This window comes from Rhyacophila brunnea, unplaced genomic scaffold (assembly GCF_057557595.1).
Source record: "Rhyacophila brunnea isolate RB1 unplaced genomic scaffold, BYU_Rbru_1.0 scaffold_4, whole genome shotgun sequence".
Lineage (NCBI taxonomy): Eukaryota > Metazoa > Arthropoda > Insecta > Trichoptera > Rhyacophilidae > Rhyacophila > Rhyacophila brunnea.
Genome location: NW_028233068.1, coordinates 5,577,056 through 5,597,358, shown reverse-complemented (window position 1 = coordinate 5,597,358; position 20,303 = coordinate 5,577,056). Strand labels below are relative to the sequence as shown.

The window sequence follows — 20,303 nt, the reverse complement described above, 5'->3', positions numbered from 1 at the left end:
GTAGGTTTGTATCGAAGTATTAGCACTTATTGTAAAAATTGCAATAAGTTGCCAGTCTAAACAGTCAAAACTATCTATATCGCTCTAAAATTTACCACAGCCAAAAGAGGTGCTGTCAAAACATATCACTTATTATAACAATTACATCTAACTTATTGCAACTGTTACAATAAGTGCTAATAGTAATTACTTCGATACAAACTTACCCTAGATAGCTGCCGTATTGGCCGAAAGCAGTCTTGTGTATAAAATATATGCGCTGGTCAGGTAAATGCACATTCAATTAATACATTAATTGAAATGTGCTAAATCTGAGTAAGTATGCATTACCTCATGACAAAATACAGCACTTATTATTTAATTTCTTACTAAAGTAGATAATAATAATATAACGAACTCCTTACACAAATAAATAATTTATTTGAATATTGAGTAGAATTTCATATTAATAATTATTAATAACCAATCTCACCTGTTTGTATTTGGGTTTCCTTCATCAGTAAGGTTACAAGTGAGATTGATAGTCTCGTTTAAATAAATATTACGTCGTAAATAAGTGATATGTGGTTGTCCAGGGCGATCTAAAAAGATACAACAGTTATGATTACGGAACAAAAATTAGATCGGGAATTTAGGTATTTATTAAATAATACGCCCACTGTGGCCGCGCGGCTTAAGCGTTGGACTATCACGCCGTGGGTCCCAGGTTCGAATCCTGGGTCTGGCAAGTACACATATTGTTTTCCAATTTGTGTGTGAGTCAGGGTATGGACCTAATAGGATGAGCAAGTGGCTGACATCCATTTCTCATAAAAAACAAAATCTGTTAATACATACCTCTACTCTGTGGAGCCCCATATGATCCTATTAGGATCGGACATGGTCGAAAAAAAAAATTAAATAATATTATTATATACTTGGGACTTTCGATAATTCTAACGCAAACAAAATTTGCATTGAATTGTGTATTACTAATGGACGGTTTGACGATTTTTATTTATACATCAACACACGTTTTGTTAAAAAACGGGGATCTTTTCTGAATGTTTTCTAACATACAGAGTAATATGAAGTTTGTATTTACCGAAGTAAGTGCAAATGTCCCAGATAAGTGCTAGTTTAATACTAAAGCACGTAAACACACTAAAAATGTATGCAGTATAATTAGGGATTGCAATACCGGTATTCCAATATTTATCAATAGCGAAATACCGGTTTTTTAAATATAAAATGTCGGAGCATCTGTAAACATGACCAAACACATAACATTATTTTAAACAAACAAGATTTTAAGAGTTATTAAATTGTTACATTCATATTTTATCGTCCATCTAAGAAAATATTTTAAATATTTTAACCGGGCACATACATGTACAGCCAGAAGTCTTTTCTTTCTTTTGACCATGTAAGATCCTAATACGATCATATGGAACTCCACGGAGTGGAGGTTTGTATTAAAAGATTTTGGTTTTTACGAGAAATGGATGTTAGCCATTTGCTCAACATATTAGGTCTACACTAGGAATTCCAATCCCGGGATCCCGAGCTATTGTAGATACCTATGAATCCCGGGATTGACAAACATAATCCCGATACTTTTGGGATTGATTTTTTTATCAATTTTTATGGAAAATAAAATAAAAACGAAAATATAACAGAAAAAATACTTTTAATAACAAATAACTACATTAGAAAAAAACTGAGTTTGAATGAATTTTGATTTATACCCATGTGTAAGTTACCAATTCATTTAAATTTTTCACATACATTAATAAAAATGAGAAAGATTGGAAAAAAACAATGCTTAGCCACTATTGACAATGTCATTCCACCATGATCTCATACGTTTTACGGCAGTTTCATATTTCTGACTAATAAGATTTATGAAGCGGAAAGACAATGATTTGCTTTACTATTTTAAATCTCGCTAACCCATTAATTAAGTCTTTACTATCAGAAAGAGCAATCTCATATTTAAATCGCATTATTATTTATATTACAATATTATTTACTCCATTATACTTATGTATTTCCAAGATTGAACGTATACAATATTAACAATAAATGTCTTAAATAGTATTAATTATACTAGATTTATTTTTGACCGATTTTATCAATGTTATTTGTAAATATTTTTTTTATATTAATAATGGAAAAAATGTCAATCCCGGGATTGTCAAATTGTAATCCCGAAATCCCGGGATCAGAATTTTGGTTTGGGATTGGATTCCCTAGTCTACACAGGTTTACACTATAAAACTCTTAAATTTATTATACAATAATGGATTATTGTTATTTAGTCATGATCGCTGAAAACTTAATGAGTTCATTTATTATACATAAATATAATTATATTGTTGTCAAACTTACAATATACATTCAAAATTTTCGATGCACTCAGAGATTTCTTGGTTCTAGATGTCTCCTGGATTGCTTCACATCTCATCACATTGCCATTGTTGAACCGATTGACCACAAAAGTATATGTTAATTCTGTTGACATTGTCCTATCATTCTAAAAATGAATAAGTAAAAACAAGTTTTCAAAACAATAACCTCATAATGAGAAATCACTGATTATTTGTAAGTTTCCACGTCCAGTTTCAAATTAGTATTTCTACTTTCTACCTCTCCAAGGGCGAACATGCTCAGCGTTAGTCAAAATGGAGCTTTTATTGCATTTTAAAAGCATGATCCTGGACATTCCTTAAACGTTGTAGATAATCTATTTATATAATTTTGAAGCCTTATTATCCTTTATATTTATTTTAAACATTTGATGAGGTAAGGAGTAAGGAGTAAGATCATGTTAATGCGCGTGTTTGAATATGTACCGTTTTAAAAATCGGTTGGGTACATGTTCAAACAGGCACGTTGATCTTACTCCCTACTTCAGTTTTAGTTTGTCAATTTATGGCTACGGCCGTATGTTGTAGCTTAACCACTGGGGAATGCCAAAAGAAATGTCGTATTTCAAAAAAACACTACCTTATTCTTAGGTCAATAATTATTATAAAGCAATCATTATTCATAAGATGTTAATCACACTTGAGTTTATAATTAGTATCTTTAGAATTATCTTCAAATGTGTTAATCTTGCCCATTTTTTGAATAATAAAATGCCTAATTCTTGTCAAATTTGGGATCACAGAGATTATCAATATAATTTTTTGAATGTCGACATAAATTGTACTAATGGTGCACCACTGTACAATATGACTATATTCTACAACATTAGAGCGAGAGGTTTAAAAGAATACTATTTTATGTACTTAATAAAAATACTTTATGAAGTCATCAAATGTTTAAAATAAATATAAAGGATAATAAGGCTTCAAAAATATATAAATAGATTATCTACAACGTTTAAGGAATGTCCAGGATCATGCTTTTAAAACGAAATAAAAGCTCCATTTTGACCTACGTTGAGCATGTCCCCCCTTAATTATTTCAGCATTTAAAATTGCTGAGATTAGATTTCGTAAAAAATATACAGTAAGAAAGTTTACGAGCTAACTACAAATTACAATATGACTAATACACTATGTAATGTTTTGTTTCGAATCTATTTTAAAATAAATATTTCATACTCCAATTATTAAAAAAAAAAAAAAAGTTTTATAGATGAGAACCATTTATGCGGACGCCTTACTAGGACACATCTGTATAATATGCGTAGTGATAATTTTATGGCCTGTTAATTTAGGATGGGTATGGTGGACTGGGGCACCCATTGACTATAGATACATCTATACGCCGCTCGTTGCATTGCTAAATGAAACCGCGTGCCGTGCGTTTGATTTGTGGGCGAGCGAACGCATTCGTCGACAAATGTTCGAGACCATAGACCATTTTGCTCGTGCTCGCCCAAAGTGCTCGCACTTGACGCTCAGAATTAAAATATAATTTTCTATTTTTTTACGTTATATAGTATTTTTAAGCTGTTAAAATGCATCCATTAGGTAAAGATATCCATAATTTAAGTTATTTTAAAGAAACACTAGGTCACTGATATTAAAATATATAATAATATACAAATAAATTATCACGAACATGTATCAACTTACCTATGAAACGTAATACCATCTTCTTGCTTATCAGTACGGCTACCATATTTTAATACAACACACAGAATCATCTTTTCTACTTAATTAACTAAAAATATTTACTACTGACTTTATGTTTAACACAAGAAATAGCAATTTTAGCAACACGGTTATCGACGCTTAGTTATGCAATAAGTGAATTGCCGGCTACACCGTAGCAAAACATCTCCCAGATCTGTAAACCTTTTATCTTACTCTAGCGCGTGTCGCAGAGATTATAAGGGTACCGAATACTTTCTCACTCGCACTTATGCATCGTTTTTGTTCAGGCCTTGGGGGCACCCTGGGTACTCATCTTATGTAATTGGTAGGCACTCCGAGCACCGGTTTTCCTCTTTCGCGTCGTCGACGGCTTACACACACATACACACGTGCGCGATTTATTCAGGCTGTGTCAAACTACCCTTATTGTAAATTGGTTGCAACCAATAGTTTTGGAGTGAACTGTATTTGCATATTTTGGTATTTTTAATCATACCTGTACGTGCTTACTATTTGAATGTTAATTAGATACTGAATTATTGTGTACCCGGAAGACACACAGAATTGGAAACTGTTTAGTAGGAGTTTACATCGGAATTGGCGCAAATAGTGCGTATTGACAAAATAATAATAATTCGATAAAGTGCATTAACTCCCGGATGTAATAAATATAATATTTAAGAATAATAAATAAATTGTTATTAATTGAAATAATCCTAGAAATACTATTTTAAGAAAGTATGTTGTTGTATATAACGCCGCCTTGGTAGCGAATGGATTAGGTATTATACGCAATAAAAAAAAGGTTTTTTTTTTTAACAGAAGCCTTTTAACATACCCAATTTTATGGTGGTGAAGAGTGATATTTTGCTATATTATCATGGTTTTATTATAATTGTTAAAGGGTAAGTATATACCTACATACAAACTAATTTACATTATTGTTTAAGACTTAAAATTTTCAAATGCCCATGTATCTCAGAATTTTGCAGATGTAAAATCATATGTTTAATCACAATTAAGGTGACGATAATAGTTTTCAATATTAAACGAGAAAATTCGGAATATCTAAATGATACAATTATATTTTCTACAACTAAAATCAATATATTACGATGTATCATCACCTTGTACGGTATATATTTGCTATAGTATCCTTCAACAATGATATCGTTAATATAGAGTTGAAGAGTCGCCTGAGGATTTGCTCCGTCACAGCTGCATGAGACTGTCACATTGTCACCATCGTTGGCGTGCCCCCCCACATCAGACAATTTCACAGATGTAGGCAACACTGGAAATTGAAAAATATTTTTATTCGCAACATTTTTGTCACGAAGTGGTATTTCAAATTTTGATTTCGGTCAGTAGTGTAGTGAAACGGTAGTGTAATACAGGTGAAACTATCACAAATACTATCCTCTCATAACGGGGTCCCGATAAAACCACCCGGATATTGTCGCCCCGACAATACCGCCAAAACAATTTAGGCAAGAGACAATTTTTATTTTTACATAATATTATATTTTAGATACAAAAATAAAAAAAAAACTTACGAATAAAGATATTATATACAAATAAAGTCAGCAGCTACGTCTATCTCGGACAGCAGGTGCCCATAAACGGAAGCATTCACGATGAAATTGCTCGCAGAACAAAGCTGGGATGGAGTGCTTTCAGACGTCTGAATAGTATCTTTAAGAATGACCTACCATTATGTCTTAAGCATAGGGTGTTCAGCCAATGTGTGCTGCCCGTGCTCACGTATGGCTGTGAGATATGGACCCTCAACACGAGAGATGTCCAAAGTCTAAGCGTCGCACAGCGAGGCATGGAGAGGTGTATCTTGGGCATCACGCGAAAGGACCATAAGAGAAACGAATGGGTTAGGAAGCAGACAGGAGTACGCGATGTAATAGACATCGCCAAACAGCTAAAATGGAGATAGGCGGGGCACATTTCTCGCCGAAATGACGGCCGCTGGAAAATGCTGTCATCCAATGGTATCCAAGGGGCACGAAACGGCTACAGGGTCGCCCTGAAAGCCGCTAGATTGACGAACTGATGAAGTTCGGCGGATATACGTGGCTGCAAACGACACAGGACCGAGAAAATTGGAAGAAGCTTGGAGAGGCCTTCATCCAGCAGTGGATTGACCCCGGCTGATGATGATGATGAAATGATGAAATACAAATAAAGATATAAAAAATTAAATTTCAATATTGTATGCTAATCTGCTTAAATATTCTAAATTAGAAATGCTACCATACAAAGGCATTAACTCTTGCAGTCTTCCGTTTAACTGGATACATTTACACTTTGATGCAATTAGTCTTCTGAAACCTAACATGCTTTAAGTTATTACTATACTAATAGCTGCAACGGATTCAATCTCAAATTACACTGAAGTATATAAATTTCTATCGATTCGCAATTCGAAAAATCAAAAAAGCACTTGTTTTATATATTTTTGTATTTTTTGCGGGTGGTTTTGTCTAGGCGGATTTGTCCGGGCGGTATTGACGAGCCCGGATACGGGCGGGTTTGGTTAAGCGGCAATGTCCAGGCGGTTTTGTCGGGATGCCTCTCGTATATTATAACAGTCGTAATAGTCATTATCACGCATACATACCAGCGTTTGTTTGACCCTTGCAGCTTCTTAATTAAAAAATCATTTTACAGTCGATACTACCGCATAAACAGTACAGTCTGGACATTTACAGCCATTACAGCCAGAGGCTAGTCTAGTCAGTACTATAAAAATTGCGTTTTATTAAATTAAATCAATAATAGAATTCATTTACACCATGAATTTACAGTTAACATAATTAATAAAAGAAATATTATATTAAACAGAATTATACGAGTGAACACAGTTTGAAAACCCCTTTTTTTGAGAAAAAATAAGTTTAATAGTATTATTTCGATCAGGGTTGGCGAACCTTTTTACGTACGTGGGCCAAAATGTCCTTATTATAATTGTTCGACTGTCTGACATACCGAGATTTATGAGAAAAAAATGAAAAACAGTTTTTAAGAATGCTATTGAAAAAGTTTAAAGATTATAATTGAGTTCTTGAGATTCTATTTTTACTGTGTTTCTAGCCGAAGGCTAATCTTTTATTCGTTCAATAATTTTTTCCTTGTTTTCAAAATTTCAAGGAGATCGTGGAAGCATTTAGCAACGCTTCTTTCATATTATTATATTCCCTATCACTAACTAAGCGGTTTTCCGTTTTTAGCGATTATATTTGAGGTAAAATAATAAGCAGCTGTTTATATTTGAATGACTGCCGATAAATTTCACCAAGTTGTCATCATTGTTGGATGAATATTTTTATTTTTAATCTGTCATTTTTGCCTGACTTTCGTTGATTGGTAAAAATAATATTAAAAACCGAAGAAAACATTGCTCTGTCGTCATCATTTTTTAATATTATATACTTACTTATAAAAACATTATTTTATTTGCAAAACTTTCTTGTATATTATTAAATTATTGTAGGTTTTTTTCACTTTTCAAAATAAAACATTCGCGTGCCATGAAAAATCATCTCGCGTGACACTAGTGTCACAGGTTCGCCATCACTGATCTAGATTCATTCAGCTGTAGGGATAATGCTTTTAACTTTTGCATTATCTACTTAGTATTAGTATTTTGAGATGTTTAAAAAATACCTAATGATTATTTACCTTTGTATACGACCATAATTTCGGAGTATATTTTCGGGGCAAATTTTCATAACAGCTAAATATGGTAAAATAAAAAAAATGTATAATCCTCGTCATAGACATTTTCTTTGATCATTGTAAGTGGCAATATGATGCAAATCCTTACTGCTTATTTTAATAATAATTTAGTTTATATTCTAAATTTAATTAAACGTTTAATTTTTTTTCTAACAATGCTTTAATGAATTAAATTTACAGAAAAGATGATCGCCTTTTGTTTATGTTTTTAGTTCTTATTAGCTATAGACATTCATCAAAAATATAAATTGTTTTTTTGCTCTTTGAAAAAAATTGAGAATATGGCAGTTGCACCCATCTGCTTCTAAGGTATAGATATTATTTATTTAGTAGATTCTAATGTAATGAACAAAGAAAGGCCTCAGAAATACAATCATTTAAAGGTGCTGATAACCGAATTAAAAAAATATACAGGATTATGGTTGTAGAAATCCAATTGCATATTAAAATGGACTCTTTCACAACTAAAAAATGTCTCAATACGTCCGATGGTTTTTGTATAACTCCAAGTAGACCTACTACTGAATAACCTATATATTTATAAGAATATAAATACATTACTTACGAGGTATTAGATACAGTAAATAATATACATTATATTATATAATTATTTGCCATACAAAACCAATGATTTAAGAATTCTATGCGAGAGTTAATTTGATTTTACAAACCTTTAACAATAAAAAGGTACCTAATTGTCAATTTTTTTATAAATAAAATAATTTAAAAAAACCTGTAGGTATCCACTAACTAATTATTATGTAGGTATGATTTTTAACTTTATATCAAATAAAAACATGTCATTTGTAAAATTATGGATACCCTCAAACTGTGTAACCTATAATATGATAAGGTATAAAAGGATTACTTGGGAGGATTGACTTATCCAGTATTTTAAATCGTGTTTAAGAAAAAAGACATCTTATTCAATATCGTAGGCATTCCAGTAAAATGATAATTGTGAACAATTAGTAAGAAATAATTTAGGAATTTTATAGTATTGACAAAGAAATTAGTGCATTGTTTGAAGTGAAATTAATAATTAAACTATTAATAATATTAATTCGTGTTACGATATAATCGTTTATTTGATAATAAGTGACATTGACAATTAAAAGTGTTATTTTTAGTGAAATTATTTGCGAAATAAATAAACTCAAGTGACAATAATTAGTGACAAATACCATATTCGCAATGGAAGGGCAGATTATGAGCGAACGCGGCATGGGAAGTTAGAGTGTGACGGATTTGTTTATACCTTCGATAAAATAAGTAAATTGGATAATTTGTTAAAATTTTGGCGATGTGAACAAAAAATAATTTGCAATGGGAGAATCCATACTAAAGCTGGCGTCGTGGTAAAAAAATTAATGAACACACCCATTTCTCTTCACCGGCTCGAGTCGAGGTAGCAAAAGTAGTGACAGAAATTAAACGACGGGCGGAGAATTCTGTAGAAGCCACCACAGGAGTGATAAACCAGTGTTTGGTTGGGACTTCACTGGGGTCGCAAGCTGGAATCCCCAATAATACGGCATTGAGAAAAATGATCAGACGGAAACGTAGGGATATACATGCATATCCGACAGATCCTTCAAATCTTGAAAGCCTTACTGTACCAGAGGTATATAAGCAATACATGTGTCAACCAGGAATACGAGAATTTTTTTTATTATGTGATATTGGACAAGGGTTAGATAGAATCTTGATTTTTGGTAGGCAAAGTTGGGTTGAGCATTTAAATGTGAGTGAGGTATGGTATATGGATGGTACATATTCCATTGCACCAAAATTGTTTACACAAGTGTATACTATAATGTGTGAGAGATACGGTGGCATATTACCGGTGATATATGCACTTCTTCCTAATAAGAAACGGACAACATATATTCGCATGTTCGCTGCGCTTAAAGAGCTGCAGCCCAATCTGCGACCTCAATCAATCAATTGTGATTTTGAGCAGGTAGCAATAAGCGCAGCATTAGAAATGTTTCCAGGTGTGACAATCAAAGGATGTTTTTTTCATCTTTCACAGAATTTAAGGAAACATGTGGCATATATGGGCCTACTTAGTGAATTTAATAATGATGCTGATTTTAGTTTAAAAGCTCGAATGATAATTGCCCTGGCATTCGTGAAAATTGAAGACCTGGATGTATATCTAGATGCGCTATATGAACATTTACCATTAGAGTTAAGCCCTGTAATTAATTGGTTTGAGGACACGTATATGGGCCGCCGGAATAGACGCGAGACTGGCAGGTACCAGCCTCTATTTTCACCATGTATATGGAATCTCCATGAGAGGACGTTGCATGGAGAAGACCGAACAAATAATTATTCGGAGGCAGCGCATCGCCGATTACAAGTAGAATTAGGTATGAAAAATCCATGTATTTGGAAATTCATTGATGGACTTTGGAAGGTACAGAAAGGTCGAGATGTATATATGGAGCATTTAGTGGCTGGACATCAACCACCAATGAAATTAAAAAAAATTAGAGATGCTGATAGCCGTATTTTAAAAATTGTACGGGAGTATGGTAGTAGAAACCCAATATAATATTTAAGTGGACTCTCTCACAACTACCAAATGTTGTAATCCTTGATATATATTTTAATTATTAATACCTATCAACATTTTTTTACTATTTTCTATTTTCGACATATTTTTCTTAATATTGATAAAATGTGAGGTTAATCCTTTAATACCTAAGTACCATAATATCTTTTGAAATTCTTTATTAAATAGTTATGATTATCACTGTAAATTATTATGTTAAATGCTATACATTTAATCTAAAACGAGCAACGATGAAAATCCAAAGTTTCACATTTTTAAGTATTTTCAGTAGGTCCCTATGCATTGTTGACTGAAATCATTTGTTAATATAAATTATGATAAGATTACATAGGTATTGATTATATTATGAAATTTTAGTTCTTAGTTGTACTGTTTTTTAAGAACCCATTCGCTGTGGATCTTTTAATTAATAATTAATTACCACATTTAAATAACATGCTAATTATATCTAATGGCCACCTGATGGGTAATGCACCAGTTGCGTTGGACGCAGCGAATGAAAATATATATAAGAATATTTTTTACAATATTTTTACTTTAAATATTTTGGCCAATTCAGTAAATAATCCAAGAAGAAGTACTTAATCAAAAATATAGTATTGAAAAATCCTACTACGCTTGCTGGGCGAAAGACGTGTGTTTAAACATTTAATATCTTTATGATTTAAACCCTACTCGTTTCAAGATTTTTAGTTATTGCTAGGTATATTTTTCCAATTCTGTATTTACAGTGGTACTTTCTTAAAACTGATTTATAGTATGTATTGATTTAAAAGGGATATGATGTCATAGATAGTTAATAAATAAAATTGACTTCCTTATTTGTGTAATAACTTGATTACTTATTAAGTATAATATCATTGTGGTATTAAAATTGTGTATTTGTAATTAGCTTCAAAAGAAAACAACCATTTATTGTTATCCGATTAATTTATTTTAAATAATATTGTTAATGTAAAAATGAAGGTAGTCTAAATCTATACATGCATTTTCATTTATCTGCATTTACATTAAAGTTTGATTGTTACGTCAACTAAATTAAAAAATACATTAAAATTGCATCTAAGTTATTATATTATGTTCTTTTAGAACCAAACCGGCTTTGAAAACATAATTCATTATTCGTAAAAAAATGTATAAGACAACTTCCATCATTCACTATATGCAGGCATATTATATCTCAACTTGTATTATGTACCTATTTTTCAATTATTAAAAATATTTTGTGTCATACGCTTTTTCCTACAGTATGGTTCTGTTGTTAGTAATATTACATAGGACAGATAATTTTATTTCTTTGATTCTGCAATAAACTTAAGTCGATAATTCTGAGATTTGAACTTTAGTTTTGTTTGATTCATTTGTTATTCAAGATTAATCTTTGTGCTTTATCTCTTTATAATATTATTACTATCGATCGAGGGTACGTATCAAGGGAGTCGTTTTTGCGACCCTAGTTTTGCCTTTCGGCATCTTCAAGCACTATGCGCACTCACCAGTGGTAAACACACACTGACAACGAATGCAGTCAATTTTAACTTATATAACAAATTCATAAAATAAAGTAGGTAAAAACTTTATCACCTACCTATTAAGTCAATTGTCACAATAAAAAATATAACAATAAATAATAATAAAAAATTAACAAATAAATTATGATTAGTTGAAGTATTTGAAGTGAAGTGGAAAAAAGTAGCATGTAAGAATAATATCGAATATTTGTTTCACAAGATTGATATCATTGATATAGGTATCTCATTAGTAACCTCCGTTAAATTCCCAATACGTTGCTATGTTCCCAGAATTGACAATTTTACACCTCTTGAGTGTAGTAAGTATTTTTATTGATTACATTTACTAATGATCTATTATTATGTTTTGACGATTAATACTCATATCGAATGTATTATTAGTGAGAAGGTAGGGTTTTTTTACAAACACTTCAACTATTCATTATTTGTTTGTTATATTTTTATTGTGAACTTAATGGTAGGTGATAAAGTTTCACCTAATTTATTGTATTACTTTATTATATAAGTTAGAATTATTAACTGTATTCATCGACAGTGTGTATTTACCTTTTGGTAAATGCACATAGTGCCCGAAGGTGCCGAAAGGCGAAACTCGGGTAGCAAAAAACGACTCAAATGGAAAAGTACAAAACTTCAATCCATTAAAATTTATTCGTTTAGTTTACTTACATTCAAATATATAGGTATGTTGAATTTTTGAGAGGTTATTAAGAAAAGTAGTAAAATATTCGGTTAGGTAGAATATATTAAAAGTGTATTTACATTACAAGTTTTAGTTAGATAGGTAGGAAGGTACCTAATATTGTATTATTAGGTTCCTCCATTTATTCCTTTATTTTTATGGAAAGTAATAAATATTTTGTGTAGTTTTCGTATGTTATTTTGTTATGAGGTTTTTTGAGATGAATATGTACGTATATTATGTTATTTAAATATCATAAGTAGGATTATAAAATACCCATACGATGTGTATTTATGAACTGCATTTTGTTTTTATATTATTAAAATGTATTGTCTAAAATAGGTTGTCATTGAAAATAAATGTATTTTTATAATTGTCGTTTTATTTATCAATTTTGCTTAGCACTGCATAATTTTGTGTTTTATTTTATTTTATTATTTAATATAGGTACTGTCTTTTCATCAAGGCTTCACTGTGAGTTAATACCGTTAAAGAAATTCATATGTAAGTATTATTATAAAAATATGACTTGGCAAATAGTGAATATTATTAATTACTATAAGGTTACTTTACATATTTATCCATCAACCTACTGAAATATTTACAGCAGACTATTTTCTTAAGTATTTAAAGATATTTTTATTTACCCTAAAACACACTTTAAAATGTATTGTTTTAATTTAAGAAAAGTCTGAAAGAATATTATTTTCATTCAAACTGGCTCAATTTAACTAATAAACTAGAAACAGGCAAAAAAATAAAAAAACACACGACGAAATAAATAACAATAGCTATAGTGTTTTATGGTTGTATTTTAAATCATATACATTTAATAAACTTAAAAAAAATACCATATACGAATACATATATTTTGGTTACTTACTGTTTTTATTTGTTGTTTTTCCTCGCTTTCTGTAAAATTGAGTTTCGCATAACATATACTTAATTATTCCCTTTATAGGGACACCTACAGATTCGTAAATATAAATAAAAATACGTAAATTTAATTGTGCACATCTTTAAAAGACGAGGAAAGAATTCCATTATTTTTATAAACATCATATATATACTATACTTAAATAAAAATGACTAAAACTTCCAATAAAGTTACAAATTCGCTTTGTCAACATAATATCTAATGTAATATGTATATACCTTTCAAGTAGTTTACCAACTTATATTGTTTGTAATTTACAAAACATAAACTTCAAAATACTTATTTACGGGTGATATACACATATAAAGTTCAATTATAATAACATGAAATCGAGAAAACGCCAAAAGACAATATTTTAACTAACCAATTCATTATTAATATTTGTTGTTTTTAATATGAATAGGTAGGTATACACAAAAATTACTTAATTATGCACATCTTCAAGTTCTGGCGAGAAAAGAATTATTTTCTTTTATAAACAACATAAAGCATGAATAATAATTATTATCTATCATAATAAAAATATATTAAGCGCAAAATGTATTAGGTACAACCACTAAGTAGATAGAAGCATTTATTAAAGTGTCGTGTCTACTTTCTCTACGAAGTCGTTACGTAGGTCTTTTCCTTTGCGCATTTTATTCAGCGGTGCGGCGTCCAATCTCCCGGCGGCCAGTTGGGCCGGTGTCAAATTGGGCAGGCGCCCGATTGTACCGGCGTCCGATCGTCCCGGAGGCCAATTGGGTCGGTGTCCGATTTTACCGGCGGCCAATAACCGGAGGCCAATCGGCGGAGGCCAGTTCGCGGTGCCAAATCATCCTAGACCCCCGCCGGGGTGGCTCACTTTTTTCAAAAAAAGATTTTTTCTATTGGTTATAATATATTCTCTCAGAAAGTGTTTTTCATAATTATGTGTGTTCAAGAAATAGTTTATTGAATAGAGATTATTTGCTATGGGATGAAAATAATATATTTATTTTTAAAATCTAATAGTACTCACGTATTAAATCCAACTGAACCGACTTCGAAATTTCATTGCCGACTATGCATGTTAGATTTTTTCCGTGGTATTGTCTCTCCATTAATAAACCTAAATAGTTGGATCCACTATCATTGACAGTCGTTTTATTACCTGTAATTAAAAAAAATGAATGATATCAAAATCAATGATTTTATTGAATTTTTTATGGAGAGCTGGATACATCTTGTTCAATTAACATTTCCAATTAAAACAATGGTACACGCTACATAAATTAAAGTACCTAGTACATATTATTATGTATGAATCGTGATGGTTGTCAATAAAATTATCGCGGGTAGAATCCTTACATGCATTTAGAATCTCTGATAAAGGTTTACCTACATATGCGAAGTTAATGTCATAAAGAGAATAAAAATAAATGATAGGTACCTATGTCGAAAATGTAACAAATTTGAAGGAGGACAAACATTAGAGAATGCATCTAGTAAAGTATCATATATCTTCCCAAAATTTGCATATTATGTATGTTTTCGAGACTTGGATGGTAAATGAAAAAAAGACAGACTCAAATCTTTTGACATGAATTACGTTCTAGGGGCAAATGCCTCATAGATAACCGGACGTCTTTGATAATTATTAATTAATTGACCCAAGCAGGGGCAGTTTGATTTATATTTAGAAATTTTCATTTAGCGCACTATTATGCTTCAACCGGAAAGGACGAAACGAAAGCAAGCAAGGAAGCAACCTACGTAAACGATTTAGACCTGACGAAGGAACAGTATTGTCCTTCGACCATGTTAGCGATCATTCCATTCAACTTCACCAATGACAACAGTGTACACTTACCATTGGCAAGGGTCGTAAAAAAATACTCAAATTGAATAGTACATATCGTAAATCAATTAGAATAGCTATGTCTGTTTCCACCAATTTCTCCAGTCTATTTTCACCAAGTATATATCTCATTTAAAAAAATAAAATAATGTAAAGGTTGCAAATTGTTATTTCAGTTCTTGGTCGATGCATCCTATTCAATGGATATTTAACGACTCTAAGGGTGAAAAAAGGTTTTTTAATACAAAAACGACAGGACACCAAGAATTATTGCGTATGTACTCTTCAACAGTTTCAAATAAATTTCATTTATTATAAAAATGTATAGCAAAAGATGCATTTCGGAGCATTGGTATATTGGGTTTTGGTAGCCCTCGTTTTTTTCACTTTTACCCATATCTATCATTTATAATACAGTCAATAAAATTGATGACAGGATTACCTATAATAATTTTACTGTTGGAGAGGAATTCGCCCTACGCTGAAAGTGTTTATGGAGACCACCAGAGTGAATTTAGCACAGATTTTCTTCAAAGTTTATTAGTATGGACAACAAAACGGTAAAATATAATAACGATACTCACCTATAAATTCGCCGTCTAGTTTCCAAGCAATTTCAAAGGTTTGATTTCGCCCGTTCTTCGTTTTGACGAGACATTCTATAGTTGTCTTTTGATTTTCTTCAAGATTATTAGTATGAGGAAAACCATACAAATGGTTATCTTTCTCATCAAAAATCGCGATGGTTGTTTGGGAAAAAATATGAGTATCATCTAAAAAAAAATATCAAAATAATGTATTATACTGTGCAATCTTCTTCTTCTTCGTTGTGTCAGGTCTTCAATAGCTACAATGTGTCGCTCCAGAGTTGGCGATGGTAACACCATTTTCCTCGGCTTGAAGGATCTCGCTAGCTTATTGGGCAAGCCTTGCATGAAAAAAGGTGCTCCATGCTTTGCATTTCACCGCACTTGCAGGTTTGGTCATCGGAGAACCCACACTTCACCATGTTGTCTCGAGTGCGCCCTACTATGATTCTCAGTCTGTGTATGGCTTTCCATGTACGGTACCCAAGACTGGTTCCGGGTGGGTAAGACAGTGGTTTCCGAGCTTTGAGTCGCTACGCCCACTTGAAAAAATCTAATGTTGGCGCCTCCTCCCCGTTCATTTTATAAAATAATACAGACCCATTTTAAAATGGTAAAAAATATATTCATATAAATTAAAAAAAAACGTAATTGACAAAATAATAACAAAGTTTTACTTAATATATATAAATTTTTTAATGTGGTGGATGTGCTTGTTTATTAGCACACAGTTTATCGCATCTAGGTGCCATTGAGGGGAGTGCTACTCGTAGATCTTTATCTACTACTAAACGGGATCGATATTTTCATTTCATTGCAGCTAATGTTACGAATGGTAGTAGTACTTGCATTGCTTTGTTTGACAAAATATTATTTTGTTCACTTTGACTCAACCAACATTGTTGCTTCAATAAAGTATTGCATGATCAATTATTCCTTTTCAATAGTCGTCAATTCAAATTTATCATCATGTTCCTCGACAAAAGGATTCTGTACACACGCTAACTTTTTAAAATCAAGATCTTCGATATATTACGAAAAGTGCATTAGCAAACCGTCCCAGTGTTCAGTAAATTGATTTTTGTTTGCTTTAATAATATAAACTCTGGCGCAGCAACCATTTAATAGTGGAAACATGTCGAACTTTTTTTTTTGTAATTTTGATTTCCATAGCTCCAAGTTGTTTACGAATGCGTTCACTTTGTCTTTTTGAATCAGTGAATGCGCTTGTGGTCCTTGCATTGATTTGTTCAAAACACTCAATTCTCTACAAAAATTATCAATCAAATAGGCAAATTAAGTTATCGTTCCTAAACAAATTTGCATCATCATTTCATCAATAAATATTGCGATTTCTTCTTTAAGTTCAAACAAGTGCAAGTGCATAGTTTATAAAACGGCCGCTAGTTATAAACTCCATAAAAAATAAACAGTTCTATAAAAGGTTGTTTGCATATCTGCCTGAAGATAATATGGAGACTAATTTTATTATACCCCACTTTTTTATTATTGTGAAATGCGCTGGCTATCTCGTGAAAAAAATATATAAAAGGGTCAAATCATAATATTGAAAACTTGTCTATTTGGTTGAAATTGAAAAAAAAAATAATAAATCAATGCAAGGACCACTAATGCATTCACTGATTTAAAAAAACAAACCGAAGGCATTCATAAAAATTTGGGAATTAAAATTACAATTACAATTAAAGCACATCTATCGCATGAAAATCAAATTAATTAGAAAAATTACTATATTGTAGTAAAACCTTGTTTATTATTTTATTTAAGTGTTTTAATTTTTATTTGTATTAGTACATTTTTGACTAATAAAAAAGGTGTCTGTATTATTTAATGAGATAAAGGAGGGGAGGCGCCAAGATTAGATTTTTTTAAAACGGAGGCGTTGTAACATATAGTTTGGAAACCACTGCTCTACAGATAGTATGTAGCGGGCTTCCAGGACGCTGGAACCCAGTTGGCTTGAAGAAAAGGTAAGCCAGATTGAAGTTCTCTTTTAGCATCCGCGGCACGTGGTCAAGTATGGTTCAACGTCACTTCTTTACTATTTCTGGTTCTAATTTCACAAACTATAATATAAATGAGGTAAATTTACGAGAATTTTTTTTATTGTATGAATACCAAAATGTTAAATATAGAAAGCTGAAAATTTCAATTGGGCCTTGGGCCGCAAAAAGTCTTCATTTGTGCCGCATGCGGCCCATGGGCCGCGGCGCGGGTTGGGCATGCCTGGTATACACTATACAGCTAGCTAATCATCTTAAAATGCCAGTTAAGTCACTACCTTCATTGTGTGAGATCTTTAGAAAAAAAAGGAAAATATTTGTAGTGGAAATGGTAAAAAATATGTAAAATAATACAGAACATTTTAATCCTACCTATCTCACTGGAAGCAAGTATTCCATCCGAACAGCAGCAAAGAAGAGTGATAAATGAAATGCGAAATATTGACGCCATTTTATACTATTACTGTTTTTTGCTGTAAAAAAGTAATAAGCTTATATTGTCCTTCCAGAAAAAAACCTGAAATAAAACATTTTTGAATAAATAAATACTATCCATACACCACGCAATGTGATTGAGCCTAGAGTTGGGTTTCGGGAATTTCCCGACGGAAATTCTCGAGAAATTTTCGAGATTTTCCATCCCGAATCTCGATAATTGAAATTTGTAACATTTCGGGAAATACCCAACTCTAGTTTAGCCGTTTTTTAATTAATATTTTTTTAGAATGTCGTTGGATGTTAGTTGTACTCTCGTAATAATTATTGTGGACCAGATTAAAATTATCCCAATCTCTTGTTCTATGAGTAACGGGATGAAATCCCATAAATATTGTTTAGATACTATAATATTCCATCATGGGCAAAATTTTTGAAGAGTTTCATCATCATCAGTCATTGTCAATCCACTGCTGAGTGAAAATCATCCTATGTTGTCTTTTACTTCCCTAGGCCTAGGCTATCAGCTGTTCAGTAATGGTTTTTTTAGCAAATGCAACACATTAGTTGAACCCTTTAGGCAGCGTTCGAAATAGAAAATTTTACAAACCGGAGCGCTCGACAATTTTCTGAAGTTTCTTTTATTTTGTTAACTGTCAATTCATGGTGGAACTGCATTGTATTGTTGTTTTTATTTAATAAAACGCAATTTTTTTGTAGTACTTATTCCACTTTTAATTAATAGATTAGGACCGGTATCGGTCGGTATAAATGCGTTTTATTAAAAAAACAACAATTTTCTGAAGATATTAATATTTAATAGTTATCAAATTGTATGTGTAATAAAAATAAGTGTACTTATAAGATTTTTTGTTATATAGCACAACGCTCGGCAACCTATGCCACGGGTGGCACGCGAAAGAATTTTTTGTGGCACGCTTCGAAAATGACGATTTATTACAATTTTCGGTACTTTAAAAACTGTACCGTAATATTATGTGATGATACACTGGTCGCCGTTTAATGAAATTATGAAAAAAACAAAAACAATTATCTTGACATGATAACCAAAACTCCCAGACAGATTTCATTGTATGAAAAAATTCGCATTCGCTCTTTTAAGTGTTTTCGGTACAACGTACTACTGTGCGCGAACATTCTCAATTATGAAATATATTATAAACCCGTAACGAAATCATTCAATTGAAGAAAATTCGGAAATATACATAAAATTAAAAACTTCAATTTTTAAATATTGTAATTTGTATGATGTTTTTATGCAGCGTGTATCATTATAGTCAAATTAAATTATCTTTTAATAGTAGATTTGCTAGTTTTATTTCAGTGGCACGCTGAGTGTCCAGTACCAGTTTTTTGGTACGTTATGAACGTACCCAAAATCACTAAATAATGTCAAATTAAAATTGATTTAAATCCGCTTGCAGACTAATTAATTATTTGTATTCTGATGAAAAAAAAAATCTTAAGGGGGGATATGCTCAGCGTACGTCAAAATGGAGCTTTTATGCTATTTTCAAAGCATGATCCTGGACATTCCTTAAACGTTGTAGATAATCTATTTACATAATTTTGAAGCCTTATTATCCTTTATATTTTTTTTAAGCAGTTGATGCTGCATAAAGTATTTTTATTACATAAATAGTATTCTTTTAAACCTCTCGCTCTAATGTTTTAGAATATAGTCATATTCCAGTACATTCATGTGCAGTGGTGTAAGCAGTAGTAGGTGAAGCAATAATAATATATTGAATGTCACACTGAAAGTTATTCAGATAGCACTAACAGAAGAACACTAAAATAAAATCATACATAGTTTTAAACCACATCAGAGAAATATATATATA

General features: G+C 31.6%; 1 protein-coding gene across 1 annotated transcript in view; it reads right to left on the bottom strand.

Annotated features, from left to right (window-relative positions):
* The window catches only part of LOC147066745 (B-cell receptor CD22-like), a 41,738-nt gene extending 39,235 nt beyond the window's left edge, over positions 1–2,503 (bottom strand). The window contains exons 1-2 of the mRNA XM_085954670.1: positions 2,371–2,503; positions 473–581 (exon numbers count right to left, since the gene is read on the bottom strand). Coding sequence (XP_085810796.1) covers positions 473–581; positions 2,371–2,503 — 242 coding nt within the window. The remainder of the gene's footprint in view (positions 1–472; positions 582–2,370) is intronic.
* Positions 2,504–20,303: the final 17,800 nt, after the last annotated feature.